Source organism: Podarcis filfolensis (assembly GCF_964270895.1).
Source record: "Podarcis filfolensis genome assembly, chromosome: 3".
Lineage (NCBI taxonomy): Eukaryota > Metazoa > Chordata > Lepidosauria > Squamata > Lacertidae > Podarcis > Podarcis filfolensis.
Genome location: NC_139606.1, coordinates 104184188 through 104207612, shown reverse-complemented (window position 1 = coordinate 104207612; position 23425 = coordinate 104184188). Strand labels below are relative to the sequence as shown.

The window sequence follows — 23425 nt, the reverse complement described above, 5'->3', positions numbered from 1 at the left end:
TCACTGAGCCTTAAGTTATAAACCCATCTGGAATAGTTGCTGTTCGCACCACTGTGAAATGGTCCTGTGTGAGGAATGATTCTCTTTGTCCCCTTAAGTGAGGTAAAACATTCTTCTGACAACTTTGCCTTCTAAATTTTAAAAGGCAAAGTTGTCATAACAATATTTTACCTCATTGTTGTTTCCAGTGGGGAACGATTCATGGCATCATATAGTGAAACACTGGTCGCATGAGAGGGAACTTGCTTAGTTCTGAAGCTTTTCTCCTAAAATGGATTATTCCCGCTTGCACCACATGGGATGCACTTACAAGGAGAGATCTACGATGAATTCGATTCCATTCACTTTTAAATGAACGAGAAGCTACCTAATTTGTTCTCAAACCAGTGCTCAGATGGAAACACAGCTCTTCTTCAAATTTCACACTTCTCTAAAAGTTGCAGGGCAGCTCTTCAACCAATGTGTATGAAAATGCCTAGACTGTGTGTATGTGTAAAAATGCATTGCCTTGGGGAAAATAATGCATTGCACTGGGGCAAACTGCCAAATATACAAAAATGCTGGTGAATTCTTATGAGGGGGGGAGGGAAATCATACATTGCTGCAGAAATGTGAAGAACTGAATTTGAGATTGGAAAAATGGGAAAGTGAGGAGAACCTAAGTTGTCAGGTGTCTACCCCTATGCATAAAGTATATCACCCATGTAAAACTGAGGTGAATTTTTTACTTAACTCAGTCAAAATGGCAGTGGAGATTAGGATCCCATCTGCACTATACATTTAAAGCAGCCTGGGAACTGTAGTTTGGTTAAGCGTGCTAGGAGACCACTATGAGCCAGTGTGGTATAGTGGTTAAGAGCGATAGACTCGTAATCTGGTGAACCGGGTTCGCTTCCCCACTCCTCCACATGCAGCTGCTGGGTGACCTTGGGCTAGTCACACTTCTCTGAAGTCTCTCAGCCCCACTCACCTCACAGAGTGTTTGTTGTGGAGGAGGAAGGGAAAGGAGATTGTTGGCCGCTTTGAGACTCCTTCAGGTAGTGATAAAGCGGGATATCAAATCCAAACTCTTCTTCTTCTTCTATTCCCCTCACAGAACTACAATTCTCAGAGTGGTTTAACAGTCAACCCCTCTTCCTCATGAACTGTGGGGAATTCATGTTTCGGGGGGGGGGCGGAATCAACTTGCAGTCTTATATTAGAGCTACAGTTTCACAATACCTCTTTATTGTATGAAAATTGGGGGTGGTCATGTGAATCAAACTGTCTCCTATGTTGGGAGTGTTGTAGGAACTTTGTGGGGCCGTGCTGAGTAAACTGCCAAGTTGTCTCATATCCTGCAACTCTTGGTCATCAGGTCAACTAAAGGTGCTTCCAAGGCTCGCCGGGATCAGATCAACGCTGAGCTGCAGAACCTGCGCTCCCTTCTGCCCATCTTGGAGCAAGAGAAGGAGCGCCTCTCATACCTTCATACCATGGCTCTGGTCTGCTTCTACATACGAGAGACGCAGCTTTTCCCCTCAGGTGAATATTAAGCCTCTCTTGCAATGACTGTTTCGATTAACGCTGACTTTATATGTCCTCAGAATGCGGTGAAGTTTCTCTTTTTCTAAAATGCTTTTTATTGGTGTTTCATTTAATACAAACAAACAAAATACAGTAAAATTCAACAATTATTAACCCACATTCTTTCCCCACACTCTGCTGAGCATTGACTTCCTTCCCTCCCTTCAACAGGTTTCTTATGTCAGTTACTTTTCCACAGTTTCTTATTGTATCCAATCCTACCTACATCGTAAGATTTATTTCAGTCCTGCCAGAGTCTTCAGATTTCTAACAGTTATTATTTATGTACTCCATAAATTTACTCCAATCTTTTTGGAATTTTGCTTCCTCCTGATTTCGGATTCTACAGGTCAGTTTTGCTAGTTCCGCATAATCCACCATCTTCGTCTGCCACTCCTCTATTGTTGGTAATTCTGGTACTTTCCATTTAGGGGCTAACAAAGTTCTGGCAGCAGTCGTAGCACACATAAATAACCTTTTTCTATTTCCTCTCCCATCAAGCCTAGCAAGAAAGCTTCTGGCTTTTTCGGGAAAGTGTATTTAAATATCTTTTTCAATTCGTTATAAATCTGTTCCCAAAACTGTTTCATTTTCTCACATGTCCACCTTGCGAGACCTTTAAAAACCCCCACGCTGCTTGGAATTCCTCTTAGGGTTATTCCGCACTTCTTTTCCGATGGCCGCGGCAAACAGGAAGTCTAATGTGGACAAGTTTCTCCAGTGTGATGTAGGCCTCCCTAAGGAAGCTTGGACAGTTGTTAGAGGGGGGCACACATTCTCTTTTTGCAACAAGGGTGGGGAAATTGTAGCTGCCCAAATGTTGTTGGGACTCCCATCAGCCCCAGTCAGCACCGCCAGTGGTCAGGGATGGTGGGAGAGGTGGTTCAGTGACATCTGGAGCACAACAAGTTGGTGGCCCATTCCTGCTGTAAAATGTTTGCACATGTGGCGAGCGGTCACAGTGCTGACCTCCCTCTCACCAACCTTACTTTATCAAGATGTATTCAGAAAAACAGCAACGAAGGTGGTGAGGACATGATACCTTGATTTAGGGTGGGGTGAGGAGAAGTGACTATTGGATTGAATAATCTTAGGATATCTCAAAACTGAGTCGGCAGGCAGCCTCCAAGCTTACTCCCATGCAAAAGCTATTCCAGAAGATGAGTAGACTGAGTTATATATGACACAATTTAAAGTACATTCAGCACCTATTTCAAACACACGAATCCTCCCTAGCGGCCTAGAACTGTCACTTTCCCCTCACAGAGCTACAATTCCCAGAATCCGTTACAAACTACAGTTCCCAGGATTATTTGAGGGAAGCCACGTGCATTAAATGTGTGTTGAATGTGCTTTGAATGGATGGTACCGATCTTCCTTGTGTGTCTTATCCAATGTTCACTATGCCAAAGATAACTCCCTGTGGCGTTTTCACATCTGTTTGCTTGCATCTGCTCACAGGGGTGGCTTATAACTTCCTTTTATGAAAATATTTATAACTCTCTTCTTCTTTGTTCTTTGGTGATCACTCGTAGCCGAGCAAGATTGTCTTCCATGAACACGGTCTTAACAGTGAGTCCATAAGTGACTGTGGAGGCCAATTCTGGATCCACACATTCTTCCACAGTGAGGACATAGATTTCCAGGTGGAAGTAGATCACGGTGAGGGTTTGCCAAGTGTGCCTTCCTCTTAGCTCGTTTCTCCTTTTCACCCTGAGTTCGTGCTTCCATGACACCTTGGGCAAAGGCTGTTCTCCAACTGGAGCGCTCGCAGGCCAGTGTTTCCCAGTGATCAGTGCTTATACTGCATTTTTAAAGATTTGCCTTGAGAGCATCTTTAAACCTCTTTTGTTGCCCACCGGTATTTTGCTTTCCATTCTTAAGCTGCGAAGAGAGTAGTTGCTTTGGAAGATGATAATCAGGCATCCGAACAACATGACCAGTTCAACAAAGTTGATGTTGAAGAACGCTCAGTCAGATTGGGATCTGAGCGGAGAACGAGAAGACATTTGAAACAGTCGCTCCATTAATACAGGAGGGTCTGGGGTGGACATGGGAATTGCTCACACTTACCAAGATGGGGCAGGACAGGGTGGTGGTGAGGTCAGGACTCCCTAAGCTCATTGGTGGATGCCCCTGATTGGACAGGGTGGTGGTGAGGTCAGGACTTCCTAAGCTCATTGGTGGATGCACTTGATTGGACAGGGTGGTGGTGAGGTCAGGACTTCCTAAGCTCATTGGTGGATGCACCTGATTGGACAGGGTGGTGGTGAGGTCAGGACTCCCTAAGCTCATTGGTGGATGCACCTGATTGGCTCTGTCAGTGCATCTATGGAGCGCCCCCTACCTTTACCCCTGCACCATTCATGGAAGCGTCAAGGACTGTCACAGGACACCAGACCCCTCCATACCAGCTGCTCCTGTATTAATAAAACTAAAGGGTATAAAACAATAAATGCCAACAATAATGTTAAAGCACAGAAAAGCTGGTTTCCCTATTATCAGTTAACAATAAACACTACCACTGTGAATTCAGACTGGAAATGTTCGTACATGCATTCTGCAGTGGTACATTTTCTCTTGTTTTCCCTTCACGGGAAACTGCAGTTTTCATCAGGAAAACGGTATAAGGGGAAAGGGTTAAGCACCCTCCCCTGCAAACGCCATGGCCCCAACCTGACCCTCCACCACTACCAGTGGGGTGGTGGCTGAACTCTAGGAAATTCTGGTTGTGGATCTTCCTTGTCATGTCTAATTGCACCCTTATTTCTATTTAAAGGAGATATAGGACCAGTAGCAAAGAGTAAGCATACAGTGAGCAAGCAGCTGGCTTTATGAATGGGAACACTTTATCCATCATGGTCTCCTCTAAGGTGTATTTTACCTGAAGACATTTTCCTGTCTTCCCTTTTTCTTTTTGAATTGTCCCTGAGAGGATCAGTGCAAGAGCTAACATGCCCTTTAGCTGCATTTTTTACAAAAAATAAACACCAAAAAACTTTTTTTGGTTTATTTTTTGCAGTGCCATTAGATCACACGATAAAGTGAAAGAAGCTGCAATGACCTTGATATTGTTCTTCCGTAATTATGTTCCAAGACGGGCATGTTCTGTTCTGCACAATGTATTGCCTGAAAGATGTTGTTCTCTTCTAATCTATAACATAGAAGGAGGAGCTCACTTGGCAGAAAACAGCAAAGACCTAAATCAACCTCACGGAGACGGATTTCTGCGGAGAGAGGAATTTGCTGTGATAGCCTTGATTAGTGAAACTGACTAAGTAGCAAGCTGGAAAGCAAGTGCTGAGGGAATGTAATCTGAGTTATTCAGACTAAAATCCCACACTTACCTACTTGGGAGTAAGTCTCTTGGAACTCAGTGGGGCTTACTCCTGAGTAGGCAAGTAGAAAATTCCATTGTTATATGTTGGTGTGTACACACCAAACATTTGAAGTGTGTTTCTCACCCCAGAACCCTGGCAGTTGTGATTTAACCATCACAGAGCTATAATTCTCACACCCCAAACATACTACAGGTCCTAGGATTATTTGGCGGGGAGTGTTTTTAATGAAAAGCATATACACAGCCTTCAGCTGCAATCTTGTATGCTCTTAAGGTAAAGGTAAAGGGACCACTAACCATTAGGTCCAGTCGTAGCCGACTCTGGGGTTGCGGCGCTCATCTCGCTTTACTGGCTGAGGGAGCTGGCGTACAGCTTCTGGGTCATGTGGCCAGCATGACTAAGCTGCTTCTGGCGAACCAGAGCAGTGCATGGAAACGCTGTTTACCTTCCCGCTGGAGCAGTACCTATTTATCTACTTGCACTTTGACGTGCTTTCGAACTGCTAGGTTGGCAGGAGCAGGGACTGAGCAACGGGAGCTCACCCCGTCACGGGGATTCAAACCACCAACCTTCTGATTGGCAAGTCCTAGGCTCTGTGGTTTAACCTACAACGCCGTCCCTCCACTGAATATAGTAGGATTTTCTCCTGAGTAAACATGTGTAGGCTTGCTCTGTTAAAATGGTAGCCTGTCTTGTGCTACCATTCAGGGTGAGCAACGGGAGTGTACAGAAATGCCTTCCTTTTCAGAAGGCTCACAATTTAAATTTCCACACCGGTTAGAGTGTAGAAAGGGGAATGATTGAGGAGCGGGGAGCACTGAATTCCTTGTTTCTTGCTCCAGGAAAACCTAAGAGCCAGGCTGCAGATATTTAAACACTGAACCTTTCTTAACACTTCCCCACCTCCTTTCTAACCCCACCCCACCCCCATCTTATTAAACCATCGATAAAAAAATCTGCAGTCAAATCCCCTCCTGTTGCCTCTTTTGTTTCTAAGGGCTGTTTATGGTGACTTCTTTTCTCAGCCTTCATTCTGATTCGCTTGCACAAAGCTTATGCGGAGGTTAGACTACATCCAGTGTTTTCTGAGTGTTCATTCTGATTTGTATGCAGGGGGGTTATATGGCACTGGACATTCATCCTGCATTAATTCTAGTGTGCTTACTAGGTGTTTTTATGTCTTCCCATTAATCTTATGTTCATTCCCTATTTTTCAGCGCATTTCCCCATCACTTTCCTAATCACAAAAAACTATTAATTTTCTGAAAAGGTGACAGAGCACTTTAATCTAAATTAATTACACAAAAGTAAATTTTGCAGCATGCACATGCATCTCTCCTGCAAAATACTGACAGCCTGAAGCCTAACACAAAGGAATGCTTTGAGCCAGATTTCTTCCTCTGCATTGGCCCAAACCACTCTCCCTCCCTAAGCAGTAAGCTCCTGTGTCAATATTGCTCATCAAACTGCATGTGACACTAACGAGGGATGGATAGATCAGTCTGTTTCAGGTCCATGGCAGCTTTGCATGCATTCACACTTAATGTGTTCTGCATGAGTCACTTCCACCTCATTTCTGCATTACTCTACAAAATTTCTTTTTAATAATCCATACAAAAATTCCTATTTAAATACATATGTGTATTTTATCTCAATGCACACATGCCTAAAGATGGCTTGGTCATAAAATATGCATTTAAAACACATTTTAGTAAGTTTGTTTGTGCTGAGACCTATCACAAATTTCAGAGCATTGTGAAATCGAAAGGATAATTGCTCTCACATCTGAGGGCAGGTCATTTTCCTTCAGGATTCACAGAAACTGAATTCCTCAAGCATCTCTGTGTAAAATACATAGTTAAAGGTTAGTGTATCTGCCTGCCCCCACCAGAAAACTCAGTGTGCTGCGCATCCTGATTAGGATTGGGACCATAACAGATTTAACTCTTTGCTCTCACACCATGATCTAAGTGAAAACCCTCTTCCTCAAAATTGCTATTTGGCACAGGAGAGAAATTTCCATCGGTGCAAAAGTGAGCATCTTTCCTGTGCTGGATAGCAATTTTGGAAGGTCTGGGACGATTCTCATCCTGGCCTGATACCAGAATCCATGGAGAAGGAGGCAAGACTGGTCAGAAATCTCAGGACCACGGAGAGCTCCAAGTGAACAGCTTGCTCCAAAAATAGTTGAGAGCACATGGAACCTTTTAATGCCTTTGCTTTCAGGCTCCACCCCATTGTGACTAACTAACCTGACATTCCTAAAGGGCCAACACTCTGCCCTGGAGATTTGCACTTCTCCATTCCATAGCCTCACACCTGGTGTGCTCCCTGTGCTGCTGGGCTGCTGAGATCTTAGAGGAGGCATTTGATGCCTAAAGCCCTGGGGTAGGTGCCTGTGAGGTTCTACACTCTGGCCCTACAGATACAGGAGGTTCTTCTGGGGGTGCTTTTGTTCCTCAGCCTGTCATTTCATGCTCTCAATCAGCTGGACAATCAGAGCGCCCTACACTTGATCTGGCTTCTTGGCTACAAAGCCTGCAGTCTCTGATGTGGAGACTTGGCTGCTGCTGGACTCTGGGATCACAACAGGGGAAAAGGGGGAATCAACTGCAACAAAACAACAACAACATTTGGCCTATGCATCTAAGTCAAGGCAGTCTGCATTCAGCACCATTTAGCAACAGTGGCACAACCTCCACAGGTAAAGCTGACCTAAGAGGTGTGGTTTTGATATGGGCAATGGCATACTGTACGGAGTGAGCAAGTGAGCTCATTGCGATGCCTCAATGCTTCAGCATACCTTCGCTCGTACTTTTCCACTCTTGCGCCATTTGTGCCTTTTACCTAATTTGCACATTCCCACCTTTTTAATTATTAAAGTAGTCATGCCGTAGCACTTACATTAAAAAGCCTTTTAGCGTAAATTTCAACATTGATTTTGAAAAACGCTGCCTTTCCACTTGGTGCCATTTTATCACCGTAGGGGTTTTTCCCTCCTTCCTCCGCTTTTCACATGTATTTATTTTCCTTCTACTTTTTAGCCTTATTCGAGAAATTGCATAATAGTCTGAAATTTTTTAAAAAAGTCTGGGAGCACACATTTTTAAATGCAAAAAAAGAGAGAGAGATACTCAGGTGAATTGCCCCATTTCTGCCCATAAGTGTGGATTAAACACAGGGGGAGATATACGCACACAGTAAGCTCTATACTCCTCCTCTTCAGCTTAAACATTTTAAAGTAATTTCGAGGACCGGCTGTGTGCTAAGTATTGCAATCAGTATGTACTTGAGAAATTTGATACAGTCAGAACCTTGTTTGATTAGATCTCTCTTCCTCCAACGCCCCCGCCAGCCACCTCCTGGAGATGCAACATTAAAAAATAGCATGGTTCTGGAAGTAGCTCTGGGTCTACAATGACCCAGAGAAACTCTGTGACACCCCGACTCTAGACATCCTTTTTATTGTGCGTTTGTTATTATCTGTGCTCAAGATAGTATTGGGCTTGTTAGATGCAATCCCATTTTAAGTACTGTTCATGCCTGCAAACGTTTTTGGGGTGGACATACTGCTTTGTTTCAAACTGGTATATGTTCCACTGCTTCCTGTGTGAGAGCCAGTGTGGTGTAGTGGTTAAGAGCGGTGGACTCGTAATCTGGTGAACCGGGTTCGCTTCCCCGCTCCTCTACATGCAGCTGCTGGGTGACCTTGGGCTAGTCACACTTCTCTGAAGTCTCTCAGCCCCACTCACCTCACAGAGTGTTTGTTGTGGGGGAGGAAGGGAAAGGAGAATGTTAGCCACTTTGAGACTCCTTCAGGTAGTGATAAAGCGGGATATCAAATCCAAACTCTTCTTCCTGCTGAAACCCTGTAACTTTTTATACTGGGTGTTTGTGGGGTGGGGAAGGGGGAGGTGTCCTGCCTTTGTTCCACTATAGTGCAAAAGTGCTGCTTCGGATTACTATAGAGTGATAACACTGGCAAAATTCTTCTTTAAATTGTTGGCTTTAAATGTGTTTTGATGTACTTTAATTACTGTTTTTAGTTTGTTTTTATTCCTTTGTATTTTATAGTGTAGTTTTTTTTAAAGTTTGTAAACTGCTTTGAACCCCAACTTGGGGGAAAGCGGGATATAAGTACTTTAAATAAATAAATACACACTGGGGAAGCATCGCAGAACAACTAACAAAACAGAATGGTGTGTAGACAGTCCATTATAAATCTGCTACCAATGCACTGTTATTGCATCAATGGCACGTCCAGAATATACCTGCAAGAAAAATGGGGCTGGGACTCTGTCCTGGCCTACAAATGAAACCTAGGCTTAGCTCATAATCATAGAACTGTAGAGTTGGAAGGGACTACAAGGATATTCTAGTCCAGACTTCCTCAACCTCAGCCCTCCAGATGTTTTGAGACTACAATTCTCAGCATCCCTGACCACTGGTCCTGCTAGCTAGGAGTCATGGGAGTTGTAGGCCAAAAACATCTGGAGGGCCGGGTTGAGGAAGCCTGTTCTAGTCCAAACTCCCTGCAATGCAGAAATCTTTTGCCCAACGTCAGGCTGAAACCCATGACTCTGCGAGTGTCATGCTCTTACCGATGGAGCTATATACTGATGCTCTTCTATGCAACTTAAATATTAAACCAGTCTAGGTTTAGTTAGAAAATACCCTTTTCTTTTAATTTTAATGCAATGCCCCATTACATCCGTCACTTTACTCCTGAATCTTTAATAGTACTTTAATTAAAAATCTGGAGTTGGACCACAATGCTTTACTTTAGGGGAATCTTACCCACATGACGGTCCTGCCTAATGCTACTGAACTGATGGAAGAAGAACGGACTAAATCCCTATCCGTATGTTCAACAGAACGCAACAGAACAGGAGGGCTTAAACTGGGGAGGGGGAACAGGCACACACATGCAATCCCCTCCCCAGCATCTCTGTCTGCCTGGGTTACGCCTGTCCCCAAATTCCCCACATTCAACAGGAACGTCTGACGGGGGGCTTGTAAGCGCGTTCCTACATTGTGCAAAATGGACCTCCCGATAAGACGGCATCGGAATGTAAGCCCTCACCTGCAGAGTCTGTTGCTCAGTCGGGTATATAAGGGGTGAGACGATATTTCACAATATTGAAAATAACATACAAAGATGCATTGTATAGGGTAAGCCCTTGCGTGTTCTTTTGAACGTGTTAACAGGGCTGTAAGTCTGTCTCTTCCACAAGGCTAACTCAAAATATTTTTCTGCCTGATGCAAAGGACATGAGGGCAGGTAAAGGTAAAAAGGTAAAGGACCCCTGGATGGTTAAGTCCAGTCCAAGGCGACTATGGGGTTGCGATGCTCATCTCGCTTTCAGGCCGAGGGAGCTGGCATTTGTCCACAGACAGCTTTCTGGGTCATGTGGCCAGCATGACTAAACCACTTCTGGGAGCATCCCACATACAAAAACCAATTTTGTCAGGCAGTTGAATAATTTAGACACTGGTGGTAGGATATAGACCTCCACAACTCCTGAGGCAACAGGCTGGTTTTTTGTGGGGTGGGAAGAATGCATGTTGTCCAGCATATACAGCTCCCATCCTCCAACAGAGCAAAATGGCCAGGGGCCTGTAAGACGAACAACCAGGGGGTTGCTGCTGCCTGAGGCGGTTGCTGCCTGAGGCAGTCACCTCATACTGCCTAATGGTAGGGCTGAGTCTGCCCTTTCCTCTTTGTGGCACCACAAATTTGAATCTTCCATGTACAGTGGTACCTCGGGTTACAAACACCTTGGGTTACAAACACTTCAGGTTACAGACTCCGCTAACCTGGAAGTAGTACCTTGGGTTAAGAACTTTACCTCAGGATGAGAACAGAAATTGTGCACCAGTGGTGTGGCGGCAGCGGGAGGCCCCATTAGCTAAAGTGGTACCTCAGGTTAAGAACGGTTTCAGGTTAAGAACAGACCTCCGGAACGAATTAAGTTTGTAACCAGAGGTACCACTGTATTCAGAAGTGGGCTGCCTACACACCACACATTTAGAACGCATCTAAAGCACGCAGCTTCCCCCAAAGAATTATGGGAAGCGTAGTTCATCCCTCATTGGAGCTACAATTCCCAGCACCCTTTACAAACTATGAGTCCCAGGGTTCTTTGGGGGAAGTAATGTGCTTTTATTGTGTATGTGGCCTAAAGTATTAAAAGATGGGTGGTGGCACCACTACCCATGTGTCAAAATATGAAGGGAGTCTCTGGGTCATTCTGCCTCACAAGGGAGGCAGAAGCTAGAGAGTCTGTGCATAACACACTGCAAACAGATTGTGGCCTCTTTATGCACAAATCAGGGCTCTCTCACTCTCTCATCTGATGCAGGGGCTGAAAAGTTGGAATCATAGGACCGTGGAGCTGGAAGGTGATGTGCTGCAAGGCTTTAGCCAATGAATGGGAAGCCTCGTTTTGTGGATCCAGAGCACCGATTAATCTATCTTTTTATTTTCTCAGATTTACATGAAGTGATGGGACTATCCTCTAATCTCGCAACTTCTGCTGCACTGAAAGATCCAGAACTGCTGCTTTCCCTCCCGGGGTTCATCCTGGCTTTCAATGCAAATGGCAAACTGGCTCACGTCTCTGAGAATGTGTCCCACTTCCTTGGATTTTCTGTGGTAAGTCCAGTCTATTGCAGGTGGGAGGAAGCCAAGCTTGCCTTGCTTGATCTAATCCAGGCATAGGCAAACTCAACCCTCCAGATGTTTTGGGACTACAACTCCCATCATCCCTGACCACTGGTCCTGTTAGCTAGGGATGATGGGAGTTGTAGTCGCAAAACATCTGGAGGGCCAAGTTTGCCTATGCCTGGTCTAATCTAATGCAGTACTGTTGTCGAATTCAGCTATCTCTCTCTCTCCAAGCTCTAATTTGAGTTTTTTTTCCAAACCTTTTTCACTACAATGCTTTCAACTGGAGGCAAGAAGGATTGGGGCTGAAATTTGTCAACCTGCAAAACATGCTAACGTTTGCAACGGGAAATGTCTGTGGCATGAAATGCTATGGTGTGCAAGTAGATCAAAGAAGGCAATTTCGCTTACAACTCCTAAAGCTTTTGTTAGAATATTTAAGGTCACAGTTCTACTTCAAAAGTTGATAGTCCTCAAGGTTTCACTTTAAAAATATCGTGACACACAGCTACATGCTAAACAAGTTGCCTGTCATCATTCATTGGCTGCTATGATTTCTCATGCTCTTCTTGCAGGTAGAACTCTTAGCCCACACTGACTCCATCGTTGACCTCTTGAACAGCCCAGCAAGTGAGATTGTCCAGGAGAAGCTCTGTTTTGCCCAGCAGCATCCAGGCACTGGTAAGGACAGATCTTTGCAGCTGGGGGATAATTAATATTTATGTTACACGGCATCATCTCAGCTGGTTAGCATGGTATGCTGAAGAAATAAACATCAGCGTCCGATTTCATATATTCCTTTAATGTGAAAAGCAAAGTTTCCTTTCTTTTTTTGTTCTTTGTTTCTTGTCTAGAAAAAGAAATATATTCCACCTTTTATCAATTGATTTCAGGGTAGTTTAGAGTCGCACACAAATACAATAAAAACAAACATCCATTAAAGCCACAATAGAACAACAGAATACTGAGATCAATTCAAATCAGCCAGCGCATCTGAAAACCCTGGGTGAACACCAAAGCTTAACCTGGAATCTGAAAAATAACAAAGAAGTTCCAGTGAAGCCTTGTTGAGGAGGAAGTTCTATAAACAGTCAGTCACAGCTGGTCTCCACGACCCACCTCACTTCTGGGGCACTCAAAGAAAGGCATCAGCAAATTACTTGCATATTTGGAAAGTTAAAACAAGAAAAGTTATTCCTTTAGGAGAGGAGTTGGGGAAACACTGCAGATGTTCCTAGACTCCAGTTCCCATCAGCCCCAGCCAGTATGTCAGAGACTATGGGAGTTGTAGTCCATCAATATCTGCTGTGCCACTGGTTGTCTACTCTTGCTTTAAAGGTAAAGGGACCCCTGACCATTAAGTCCAGTCGTGGATGACTCTGGGGTTGCGGCGCTCATCTCGCTTTACTGGCCGAGGGAGCTGGCGTACAGCTTCTGGGTCATGTGGCCAGCATGACTAAACCGCTTCTGGCGAACCAGAGCAGCACACGGAAACGCCGTTTACCTTCCCGCCGGAGCGGTACCTATTTATCTACTTGCACTTTGACGTGCTTTCGAACTGCTAGGTGGGCAGGAGCAGGGACCAAGCAACGGGAGTTCACCCCATCGCAGGAATTCGAACCTCCGACCTTCCAATTGGCAAGCCCTAGGCTCAGTGGTTTAGACTACAGCGCTACCCGTGTTTCTCTTGCTTTAGATGGTCTTAACTCTAACTGCAACCTGGGTGTAAAATGCATCTTCTCAAACAACACGGAATTGGGTGACAAGTCATTTTCTTTCATCTTGTCAGACTAGGGAGAGTGAATGTGGGACCTTCCAGATGTTGATGGACTAGAGTTCCCATCACCCCTAACTAGCAAGGGATGATGGGAGTTGTAGTCCAGGAGCATCTGTAGCCACAGATCACCCATCCCTGTATTAGACCACAGAACTGGATTTAAAATCGGGTTACACAGAGAATGAGTTTTGTGTTGGTGTACTTATTGCAAAAAGGAATCGGAGGAGCGCCTCCAAGTTCCTGCCTAGTATCAGCCCTCACAAACCTCAATCTGCCTCTGAGCTTTAAGCATCCTGATTTATTTATATTTTAATTGCTGCAGAAATTGAGTTCATCACTGAAATGCGCACTCTGAGAGCCTTTCGGGTGAGGTATGGAAGGAACCGTTTCATGGATGTGCGTGGCAGATTCCTCATGCTCAACCCGCAGTCGACCTCCTCCTCACCTGCCTTGACCTTTGTTGCCTTCTGTACTCCTGTCACACACCTGTCAGAAGATGTAGACGGGGCTTCCAAGGACTCCTCATTCCAGAGCCAGCACACACTGGATATGAAGATCGTGGAGATGACTGACAAGTAAGAAAAATCCACTATTTGAGCAGTTTAGTAGGGCCAGTATGGATATTATTTATGATATAATTTATTCAATTTATATCCTGCCCTTCCTCCCGAAGCCAAAGGAACCCAGGGTGACAAGCACATCAATTTTAAAAAACAAACAAAACATTTTTTGAAGCATTATAAGACCAGTTAAAAACATTCTATCAGCCGTTGATTTCAGGGTTGCCAGGAGCAGCAGTTTCCAGGCATCAAACACCGGGGTAAAAGAAATGTTTTTCAATTGTTCCTGAAAGTCAGTAGTGATGGAGAGAGATGCATCACACAGCGACAGCATTCTACAAATGGAATGAGTTGCCAAATGACCAGAAAAGAAAACCTGCCCTCTGTTCCTGTGTTTTGATCTGCAATCATTAGCAGGTGAAAATTTTCATGGAAATCAACTGCTGCCAGAGCTTTTGGTGGCTGGGCATGGGCAGAATCACACTTATAAGCACAGGAGCAGAGGCCAGTAAACAAATAAGTTGGCAATCCTATTCTAGGCAGTGGTGTTTGCTTGGCACAAAAGTTCTGTTGTTGCCTGTTGTGCTTTCTTTCCCACTTAATGATGGAGATACCATAGTATTGTGTTATGTACTGAGTTGAATAGGATCCAAAATGCAGCAGTCTGATTGGTCCCAGAACAATGCAGCAGTATGATTGGTCCGCAGAAGCCACCCAATCCAGCTCCAGGTGGAAGTGAATCTGCAACCTGATTGGCCTATAGGAATTAGCCAATCACGTGCGGCCCATTGTGTAAATAATGTATATAAAGCAGATATTTGGGGGGAACATTCATTCCTCGCTACTCTGAGCTGAATAAAGAGCATGAAATCCACACTCAACTCCGAGTATATTTCATATTGATTAAACTCTTCCCTGTTTTCTCCCCCTCAAGCGTTATTTACCATCTTGGTTATCAAAAGGAAGAGCTGGTTGGACAGTCTTGGTACCGTCTCCTGCATCCTGAAGATACTGGAAGAGCTGTAGAGATTCACAGGACTCTGAGTGAGTGTTGTGCCTGAGACAAGAATGACTAGGAAGATGGAAGCAACATCCACACCTCTTTAACAGTCATGGCATCACTCAGAGAATCATGGGAGCATTCCTAAGCACATCCCTACGGAAGTAAACGCTACTGAAAACATTGGGGTCTACTTCTAAGTTAACATCCATAGGCTTGCACCATTGGAGTGCTCTCACCGCATAGTATTAAACAAGCTGGCCACTATTTTTTTAGACTCAGCTCTCATCTATGATTTGGTGAAACAGCTGGCCTAACTTGCAGGGTGTTGTATAGACATATACAGTCATACCTCGGGTTACAGACACTTCAGGTTGCATTTTTTCGGACTGCAGACTGCCGAAACCCGGAGGTACCAGAACGGGTTACTTCCGGGTTTTGGTGGTTGCGCATGCGCAGAAGTGCTAAATTGTGCTTTGCGCATGCACAGATGCGCCAATTCCAACCTGCATGTGCGCAGATGCGCCGCTGCGGGTTGCAAACGTGTGTCCACTGTACTAATGGAATTTGGAGTAGGGTGGTTAGAGAAGAGGTGGGGAAAGAGTACAGGGTGCCTGCATGTTCAATACTTTTGTAGAAGAGGGTTATTATGCAGCTAGCCACCTTAATTTTAAGAGACTGCAAGGGTCAGGTAGCCTCGATACTGGCAGCAAATCTCATGTGACAATGTACCTGTGATAGGTAGCCATCCAGCCTCTGCCAGATTTGAATGGCTTTAAAAGAGGATTAAATAAAGTCATGGAAAATAAGGCTATCAATTGTTTGCTAATCCTGATGGCTATATGATTCTATCTCCACTGTTGGACACAGAATGCTTCTGAATACTGATTACTGGGAAATGCAGGGGAGGGTGCTGTTGTCCTACTTGCAGTTTTCCTAGTCATATGGTTGACCACTATGAGAACAGGATGTTGGACTTGATGGGCCATTGCCCCGATCCAGCAGAGCTCTTCTTATAATCTAATTGGGTCCGTGGACCAGAGCCACAGTTGGCTTACTTGTTTCAGCTGGCCTTAGGGACTCAGGATTATGTTGGCATAACTGCTTTGCAAACTTGTCAATATAGAACAGTGGCAATATGTAATTTCAGCTCAGTTGACTGCTGTTCTTCCAGCTACCAGGCGTTCTATGCGCCTATGTTTAAACAAATAACCCTTTCTTATTTTTGCAGTTTCAGTGCACGATTCTGGGAGACACATTCGGCACACGGTAGTCCGTCTACTCTGCAAGGACCTGAGTTGGGCTTGGGTGCGAGTTCTTGCGATAAGGGAGAATGGAAAGGGAGGAGAGCTGATCATTTGCACCAACCACATTCTCAGGTAAAGACATTCCCTGCATAGGTAATAGTAAAGGTAAAGGGACCCCTGACCATTGGGTCCAGTCGTGGCCGACTCTGGGGTTGTGGCGCTCATCTCGCTTTATTGGCCGAGGGAGCCGGCGTACAGCTTCCGGGTCATGTGGCCAGCATGACTAAGCCGCTTCTGGCGAACCAGAACAGTGCACGGAAATGCCGTTTACCTTCCCGCTGGAGCGGTACCTATTTATCTACTTGCACTTGACGTGCTTTCGAACTGCTAGGTTGGCAGGAGCTGGGACAGAGCAATGGGAGCTCACCCCGTCAAGGGGATTCGAACTGCCGACCTTCTGATCGGCAAGCTCTAGGCTCTGTGGTTTAGACCACAGCATCACCTGTGTCCCGGTAATATTCGAGGGCAATTCCCAACTAAGGTGCTTCCTTCATTTTAAATTATGTTGCAGTGGAACTGACTCCCTTGGGAGGTCGCGGACTCTCCTTCCTTGGAGGTTTATAAGCAGAGGTTGGGTAGCCATCTTTCATGGATGCTTTAGCTGAGATTCCTGCATTGCAGGGGGTTGGACTAGATGACCCTTGGGGTCCCTTTCAACTCTACAATTCTATGGTTCTGTGAATTATTATTGTTTGCATTCTACATCATTATCTCGATGTGATGTATAATAAACACATTTAAAACTGCAGATATATTTAAAACTAAACTAAAACAAAATAGACCCGGCCAACACCCATTCATCCGGCTGGGAAAACTGCTTGGAACAAAAATGTCTCCCTTCATTTCCAGAAAGCACAGATGGTGGCTGGCTGCCAGATAGTTACTTTGGAGAGGGCTTCTGAGATCTTTGGAACTTGCAGGAAAAGCTCTCCCACAGATTGTAGTGACCTACTGGGTATATAAGAGATTAGGAAGTTTCTCTAGTAACCCGGTCCTGTATAGACCTTATGTGTTAGTACCAACACCTTGAATTTCACTGAGTAGCAGCTTGGAAGCCAGTGCAAATCCCACAAGGAAAGTGATATATATGCTGGCAGTAGTTTGTCTACACAAGCAGCCTCGCTGCTGTCCTGTGCACCAGTTGCAGCCTCCAGAGCATCCTCAAGCATAGCTCCACATAAAATGCATTGCATGACCATGAGATGGGGACCCAGTCATTGCCGTCCTCTTCTCCCCACGGCTCTTCCGACTTTTCTCATAATCTAAGTTTGAAAAAAGAACTCAGAACAGTAGCACAGTTTATGTCTTCTTTGCCGTAACACAGGGTTGTACTCAACTGACTCACAACAGGTTAGACCCCTTGTAATTAATGGGTGTGACTAAAGTAAAATCCATGGATTTGAATGGATTCGTTCCAATAGTAGTTGGAGACATGCCCTAGTTTTAAAGAGGTTTTCTTGAAAATAATTGGGCAATAGCGCTTTAGAACATCTTTCATCATTCGACTTTTAAAAAGATTGCTGAAATAATGTCTTTGGGGTGTTTTTTTTAATTGCTGTTAAGGCAACTTGTGCTTTCCCTTCCCTGCGCTTATGGAATGCAATGGACAGAATATAGCTGGATGTACAGTGGTACCTCAGGTTACATACGCTTCAGGTTACAGACTCCGCTAACCCAGAAATGGGTTAAGAACTTTGCTTCAGGATGAGAACAGAAATCGTGCTCCTGTGACGTGGCGGCAGCAGGAGGCCCCATTAGCTAAAGTGGTGCTTCAGGTTAAGAACGGACCTCCGGAATGAATTAAGTACTTAACCCGAGGTACCACTGTACACAGAAAGGAAAAGCAGTTGCAGCAGCAAGGATAGCAGTTTGAAAAGTCGACTGCATTTCCACTTGTAGCATACAACAAAAGATGAAAAAAGTGCTCCTCCAGACAACCTGCTTATTGAGCATTTATCCTGATTTTCTTGCACAAAGCTTATGCAGAGGTTTGGTTAGATCTAGGCTTTATTGAGCATTCATCCTGGTTTGCTTGTGGGGTGTTTATATATCTTCCAGTGAATCATTCATTCATCTTCCACTTTTCAGTGCATTTCCATGTCACTTTCCTAACTACAAAAAATCCTCTTTTTTTTCCTTTTTCAAAGTGAATTCGCTGTGCTAGGGCAGCAGAGCATTTTAATTGTACAAACCTACATTTTCTGTATGCACTTAAATCACCGCCCCCCCCCAAAGGTCTGGAGGCAGCCTTGATGAAAAGTGCTAGGACAGGGGTCTGCAACCTTTAAGACAAAAAGAGCCACTTGGACCCATTTCCGAAGAAAAAAAAACTGGGAGCTGCAAAACTCGTCATTATAAAAATAACTTTTTTGTCACTTTTTTATTATTTCTTTGTTTGACCCCTCAGAATTACTCCTCCTCATAGAAATAAACGTTAAATTAACAAGTTACCTTTTTTTTTGTATGTGTGTTCTTCACTCCCCTTCAAAACAGTGACCAGCGTACATGCCCCCATTCAATGCAGTGACCAGCGTACATGCCCCTTACAATGTAGCGGGCGGGCGGGAAGGTGACGTCGGGACGGTGCGTGACTAACGCACGCACCGCCCCCATGCGACGTCACAGCCAGTACAGCGCCCGCCACAGTGGGGAGTGTCGGGGTGCACAATGCGCCTCCTCCCCTCGCTAGTATCCGCCCTGGAGCCTTGGCAAAGAGCCACATGCGGCTCCGGAGCTGTGGGTTGCAGACCCCTGCGCTAGGAAAAAGGAACATCTCTGGTTCTTGTTTAACTCTTCATCTCCCCCTTCCCCAATTTCCTATGTCTGCAAATCTGAATTGGCTCCAACGTACATTGGTGTTGCAAACGACGCCTTCTGCTTTCTGTACTACGTTAGCAATACAGTGGTACCTCGGGTTACAGACGCTTCAGGTTACAGACTCTGCTAACCCAGAAATAGTACCTCAGGTTAAGAACTTTGCTTCAGGATTGTTAGAATTCCTGATCCATGCTTGCAGTCATGTTGTTGTTGTCTTTCACATGACGGTATATGTTTTGACTCCATAGAGTGGGAAGTGACGGAGACAGGATGTTTGTGTTACTGTGTTCCATGACGTGGGACTATTGTTCTTTGTCCCCCCCCCCCTTTTGCTGTCTGATGCTAGAGAAAAAGGGAGCCATGTTGCAGTGCTCCGTGTGTGTTTATATGTAAATAAAGTAGATTAGCCAAAATGTTGAGTTGCTGAGGCTTGTCACACGCATGATACACAAACTCTGCGGATCCCTAAGTGTGCCGGTGTCGGTAGGCATCGGTCGCTGTGATGTTCGGGCAGAAGAAAGCTTATGAAGCTCCCGAACGATCGACCACGAGGGAGGGAACATGCCAGTCGGGCATGTGTTTCTGCCAGGGTCCTACTCAAGTGTAGGCTGAACTCCTGACAAGGATGAGAACAGAAATCACACGGCAGCAGCAGGAGGCCCCATTAGCTAAAGTGGTACCTCAGGTTAAGAACAGTTTCAGGTTAAGAATGGACCTCCAGAACGAATTAAATTCTTAACCTGAGGTACCACTGTATTTGCAAATTCTAGCAAATGCCCTCTATGCAAATGCCCTCATGCTTGTCATCCCCTTGTGCTCTCACAATACTTTGATTATGCTACACAGTGGCATGGGAGGACCAAATCTGGTTTGAGTACCTGTGTCAGTAACCTTCCTGTTGGTATGATGGCATCCAGCGCTTGTTTCAATGCACACTTTTTGTACCCTTGCATAGGGAGGAAGAAGCCCTCTATCTCCGGAACCAAGACCCACAGCGTGGAGCTGTTTCCCCAGCTATCCCAAATCTTCAATGCAATTCTGGAGAAATACAGCCGCAGACGACAGTGCTGAATGAAGCCAGTTTCTTCCCTCAAGAACCAGTGGCAGCCATGGATGGGGCACATGAGTACAACCCCTCTCAGCTGCTTGAGCCATGCGAAGAAAATATGCTTCCTTCTGCCCTCCAGTCTCTGTTTCCAACCAACATCCCTCTCCCTAACATGAGCGCTGAGGCAGGCACCCTGCAGCCGCCTCAAGAAACGAGGCTTCCATTCCTTCCGGCAGGTGGGCCCAAAAGTCTCTCCAGCCTAGACAATGCCAACAGGCTGCCCTCCATGAACCCTTATGTCCTCTGCTCCCCTGGAAATGCACTTCCCCCTGACAGCAGCCCTCCTGTAGACATTTCTCCATTATTTGAAGGAGGGCCAACCATAGGCATGTTCCCAACAACAGGTACAAGCCCTGACCCTGACAGATGGGCCATCAGCATGCTGGCTGGACAAATCCACTCCCTGGCTGAAATCTTCTCTCAATACGCAAAGCAAGCACCTCAGAAGTCTCCCGGCATTTCCTTGTGGCCCAGGCAGTCTGCTGAGGACACTCACATGATACCAAGGCAGGGTTTGGGGACTAACGGAGCTCTAGATTTCCCTCAGGATCTCTCTGTGGATGAAGATGTCATCGCCAGCATCTTAAACAGCTTCCTAGACCCTAACCACTTAAACCCGCTCACTTCTGAGCTTGGATCAGAAAGCAGTTTTCACGCATTAAACACTGAGCCACGGGCTTCCTTAACCCAGGCTCCTCAAACAGACACAACTCCTTGCCTTGACCAGTGCCTCTTCTTGCATTCTTCCTCTGCATCACCCAGTACCCATGTGCCTGACTCCCAGTGGGATGGGAGATTCCATACTGTATTTCAGCAAGGTACTGCTTGCCCTTCTTCAACATAATGTTACAGTTTATAAAGAACCAATAAAGCAGGGGTGCAGAACCCATGCCCCTCCAGACGTTCCTGGACTACAGCTCCCATCATCCCTGACCATTCACCAAGCTGGCTGGGGCTCATGCGAGCTAGAGTCCAGGGACATCTTGAGAAAGACCAATTATTGGGTTAAATAGTGCACCCCAAGAATTTGTCTTTATCAGTTTGAAGGACCGTATGTTCTGCATCTCTGAAATAAAGTAACTGCGGCCAGTACAATCCTGAATTCACCTCAACTCAGGTTTGATGCAGGGCGGAATAATAAACTACATGGCTGCTGCTTTAAAAGATTTTGTCGTGGTGGCATTCAACACGTGAAATTTTCAGTGTCCAGTCATATGGCAAGACCAAAATTACAATGCCCCAAACCACTGAGAAGCACTGCCTGCCTGAAGTTTACAACCATCTCTCCGTAAACTTTATAGCAGCTACTGCATGCTTGGCCCGTATGAATCCATACTGAGATGAAGGGTTTATGGAGAGCTTTCCTGGCTGGAATAAAAATGGGCAGTACTGTCTTCATGCTAGAAGCAGGACCTCCATAATGCCTGGAGTGGCCTTAAAACAGGGTATATATCTAAAGATATTTATACAACCCTGGGATGATGACCTGCAACCCATGACTGACTGGCTTTAAAAGAGGATTTGCCACTTTCAAGGAGGATAAGGCTACTAGCCACTGTTAAGTTGTGGGTGAAAATATCAGACGACACAGCAATTCTTCAAACAGCTCTTCTTTATTCAGAGGCCAGAACAGAACTGAGCAGAAGGGCTCAGTCAGCCTGCTTATATAGAGCTCCAGTACAACGTTACTGTAGCAACTTTCTAAAACTATCAAATCACTGAACGTTACTTTCGATCCTTCATTTGCATAACTATCTACAGTATTCATCCAATCACTGAATGTCACTTTCGATCCTTCATTTGCAAAACTATCTACAGTATCCCCCTGCTGGCCCAGGGTGAGAACTTCAGTACATAACAGCCACAATGGCTATGTTCTACCTCGAGTGAACAGCATGCCTTTGAATAAGTAATAAATTGAAATAAATAGATAATACCTGCAAAAGGCAGGTAACAAGAGTATTGTTACAGCCAGGCCTTGCTTTCACAAACCCATGTTGCCATACAGAATAATCTGCTCAAATACAGCTGCAACACATGGCTAATAAATGTAGTAAATGTATTATTATTAGTGGTTAGAATATCATCCAAAATTTACAAATAATCAGCTTGAAAATAATATATATATCAAACCATAACCAAGAAGTAGTCAGTGTGATGAATTGCTGGGAGGGAACACCACAACGCAAGCCACTCCGAAAACAGGATTCTGGGCTAGATGCCAGGCCTTTGGTCAGATCCAGCAACCAGGCTCTTCTATTCTTACCTATTTACAAGCCACAGCCCTTGACTCCCCTGCCCCCAATTTATAGCCAAATCATGCCTGCTACAGCTTCCTAAACACAGTAGCTGAAGCAGAGTTGGCTCCATCACTCCTAGCTAGCACAGCCAACAAGTGGGAATTGCAGCAGGCCAGAGTTCCCATATATGAAAATAAAGGGCAAACGAGCTTCCACCCCATCTAATTTGAACAATGTCCCTCCTTCTTGTTGTTGCCATCTCTCTCGGGACACAATGGAGGGGCACATGCACCTTTTGGAGTGAAGTCAACATGTTGGAAAGCTGTAAGAACTATGATGCGAAAAAGCGTCAGCCTTGCTGTTGTTGGCACCTGTCTGTCTCAGGGGACAATGAAGGAGTGCATGTTTAAGGGTCAAACCGTTGGAGAGTTACAGTGCCTGCTGTGGCTATAGAGACCGATACGGGAAAGACATGTTTTGTTGCAGCTGGGGCAGATGAAGGTGTCCGGTTGTGCAGCTGTGGGTGCACCACAGCGTTTCTTCTCTCTTAACTCCTGCATCCTTCCTTCCTCCAGGTGTCTTTCCAGAAGAGGCCATGTTCTGCTGAACGTGCCCTGGTTGCCTCCGAGACTGACTTTAGAAATGAGAGCCCGTGTTGGCAGATAACCTGGCGGTGGAGACCTATCCTTCAACATTTCTCCAGTGAAATGGGGATGTCCAACCATATCCTCCCAATATTTCTGCAATATTTCCTAAGGAGAAGCTGGACATTCCTGGATCAAATCAGAAACCTAGGACGGCTCCTGAAAATCCTAGAAAACAGGAAAAAAATTGGAGGGTCTGTGGAGAATGGGATTGGCCTGAGGCATGAGACCACATAAGAAAGTGACCAGGCACACTGCCAGTGGGTCTCAACCACCTTCTGATGTGGACAGTGGAGGACAAGCTATGGCGACGCAAGGAACGCGATTGCCCTCTAGGGGGCGCTGCAGCGCGCTCATCAACAATAAAAGGAAAAAAAACTCTACTGGGCCTTTTGTTC

The 23425-nt window shown here is 45.3% G+C and overlaps 1 protein-coding gene across 5 annotated transcripts in view; it reads left to right on the top strand.

Annotated features, from left to right (window-relative positions):
* The window catches only part of LOC310758542 (neuronal PAS domain-containing protein 4-like), a 34235-nt gene extending 10827 nt beyond the window's left edge, over positions 1-23408 (top strand). For 3 of the 5 annotated variants that reach the window (XM_083605137.1, XM_083605138.1, XM_083605140.1), the window contains 8 exons: positions 1358-1524; positions 11399-11562; positions 12150-12255; positions 13674-13926; positions 14846-14955; positions 16143-16290; positions 19991-20961; positions 22959-23408. In XM_083605137.1, the coding sequence (XP_083461263.1) occupies positions 1358-1524; positions 11399-11562; positions 12150-12255; positions 13674-13926; positions 14846-14955; positions 16143-16290; positions 19991-20961; positions 22959-22990 (1951 nt within the window). In that variant the 3' untranslated portion in view covers positions 22991-23408. Of the gene's footprint in view, positions 1-1357; positions 1525-7219; positions 7296-7338; positions 7612-11398; positions 11563-12149; positions 12256-13673; positions 13927-14845; positions 14956-16142; positions 16291-19990; positions 20962-22958 lie in introns of those variants that run through there. The other 2 variants (XM_083605141.1, XM_083605139.1) reach the window with 2 other exon arrangements.
* The last annotated feature ends 17 nt before the right edge of the window (positions 23409-23425 follow it).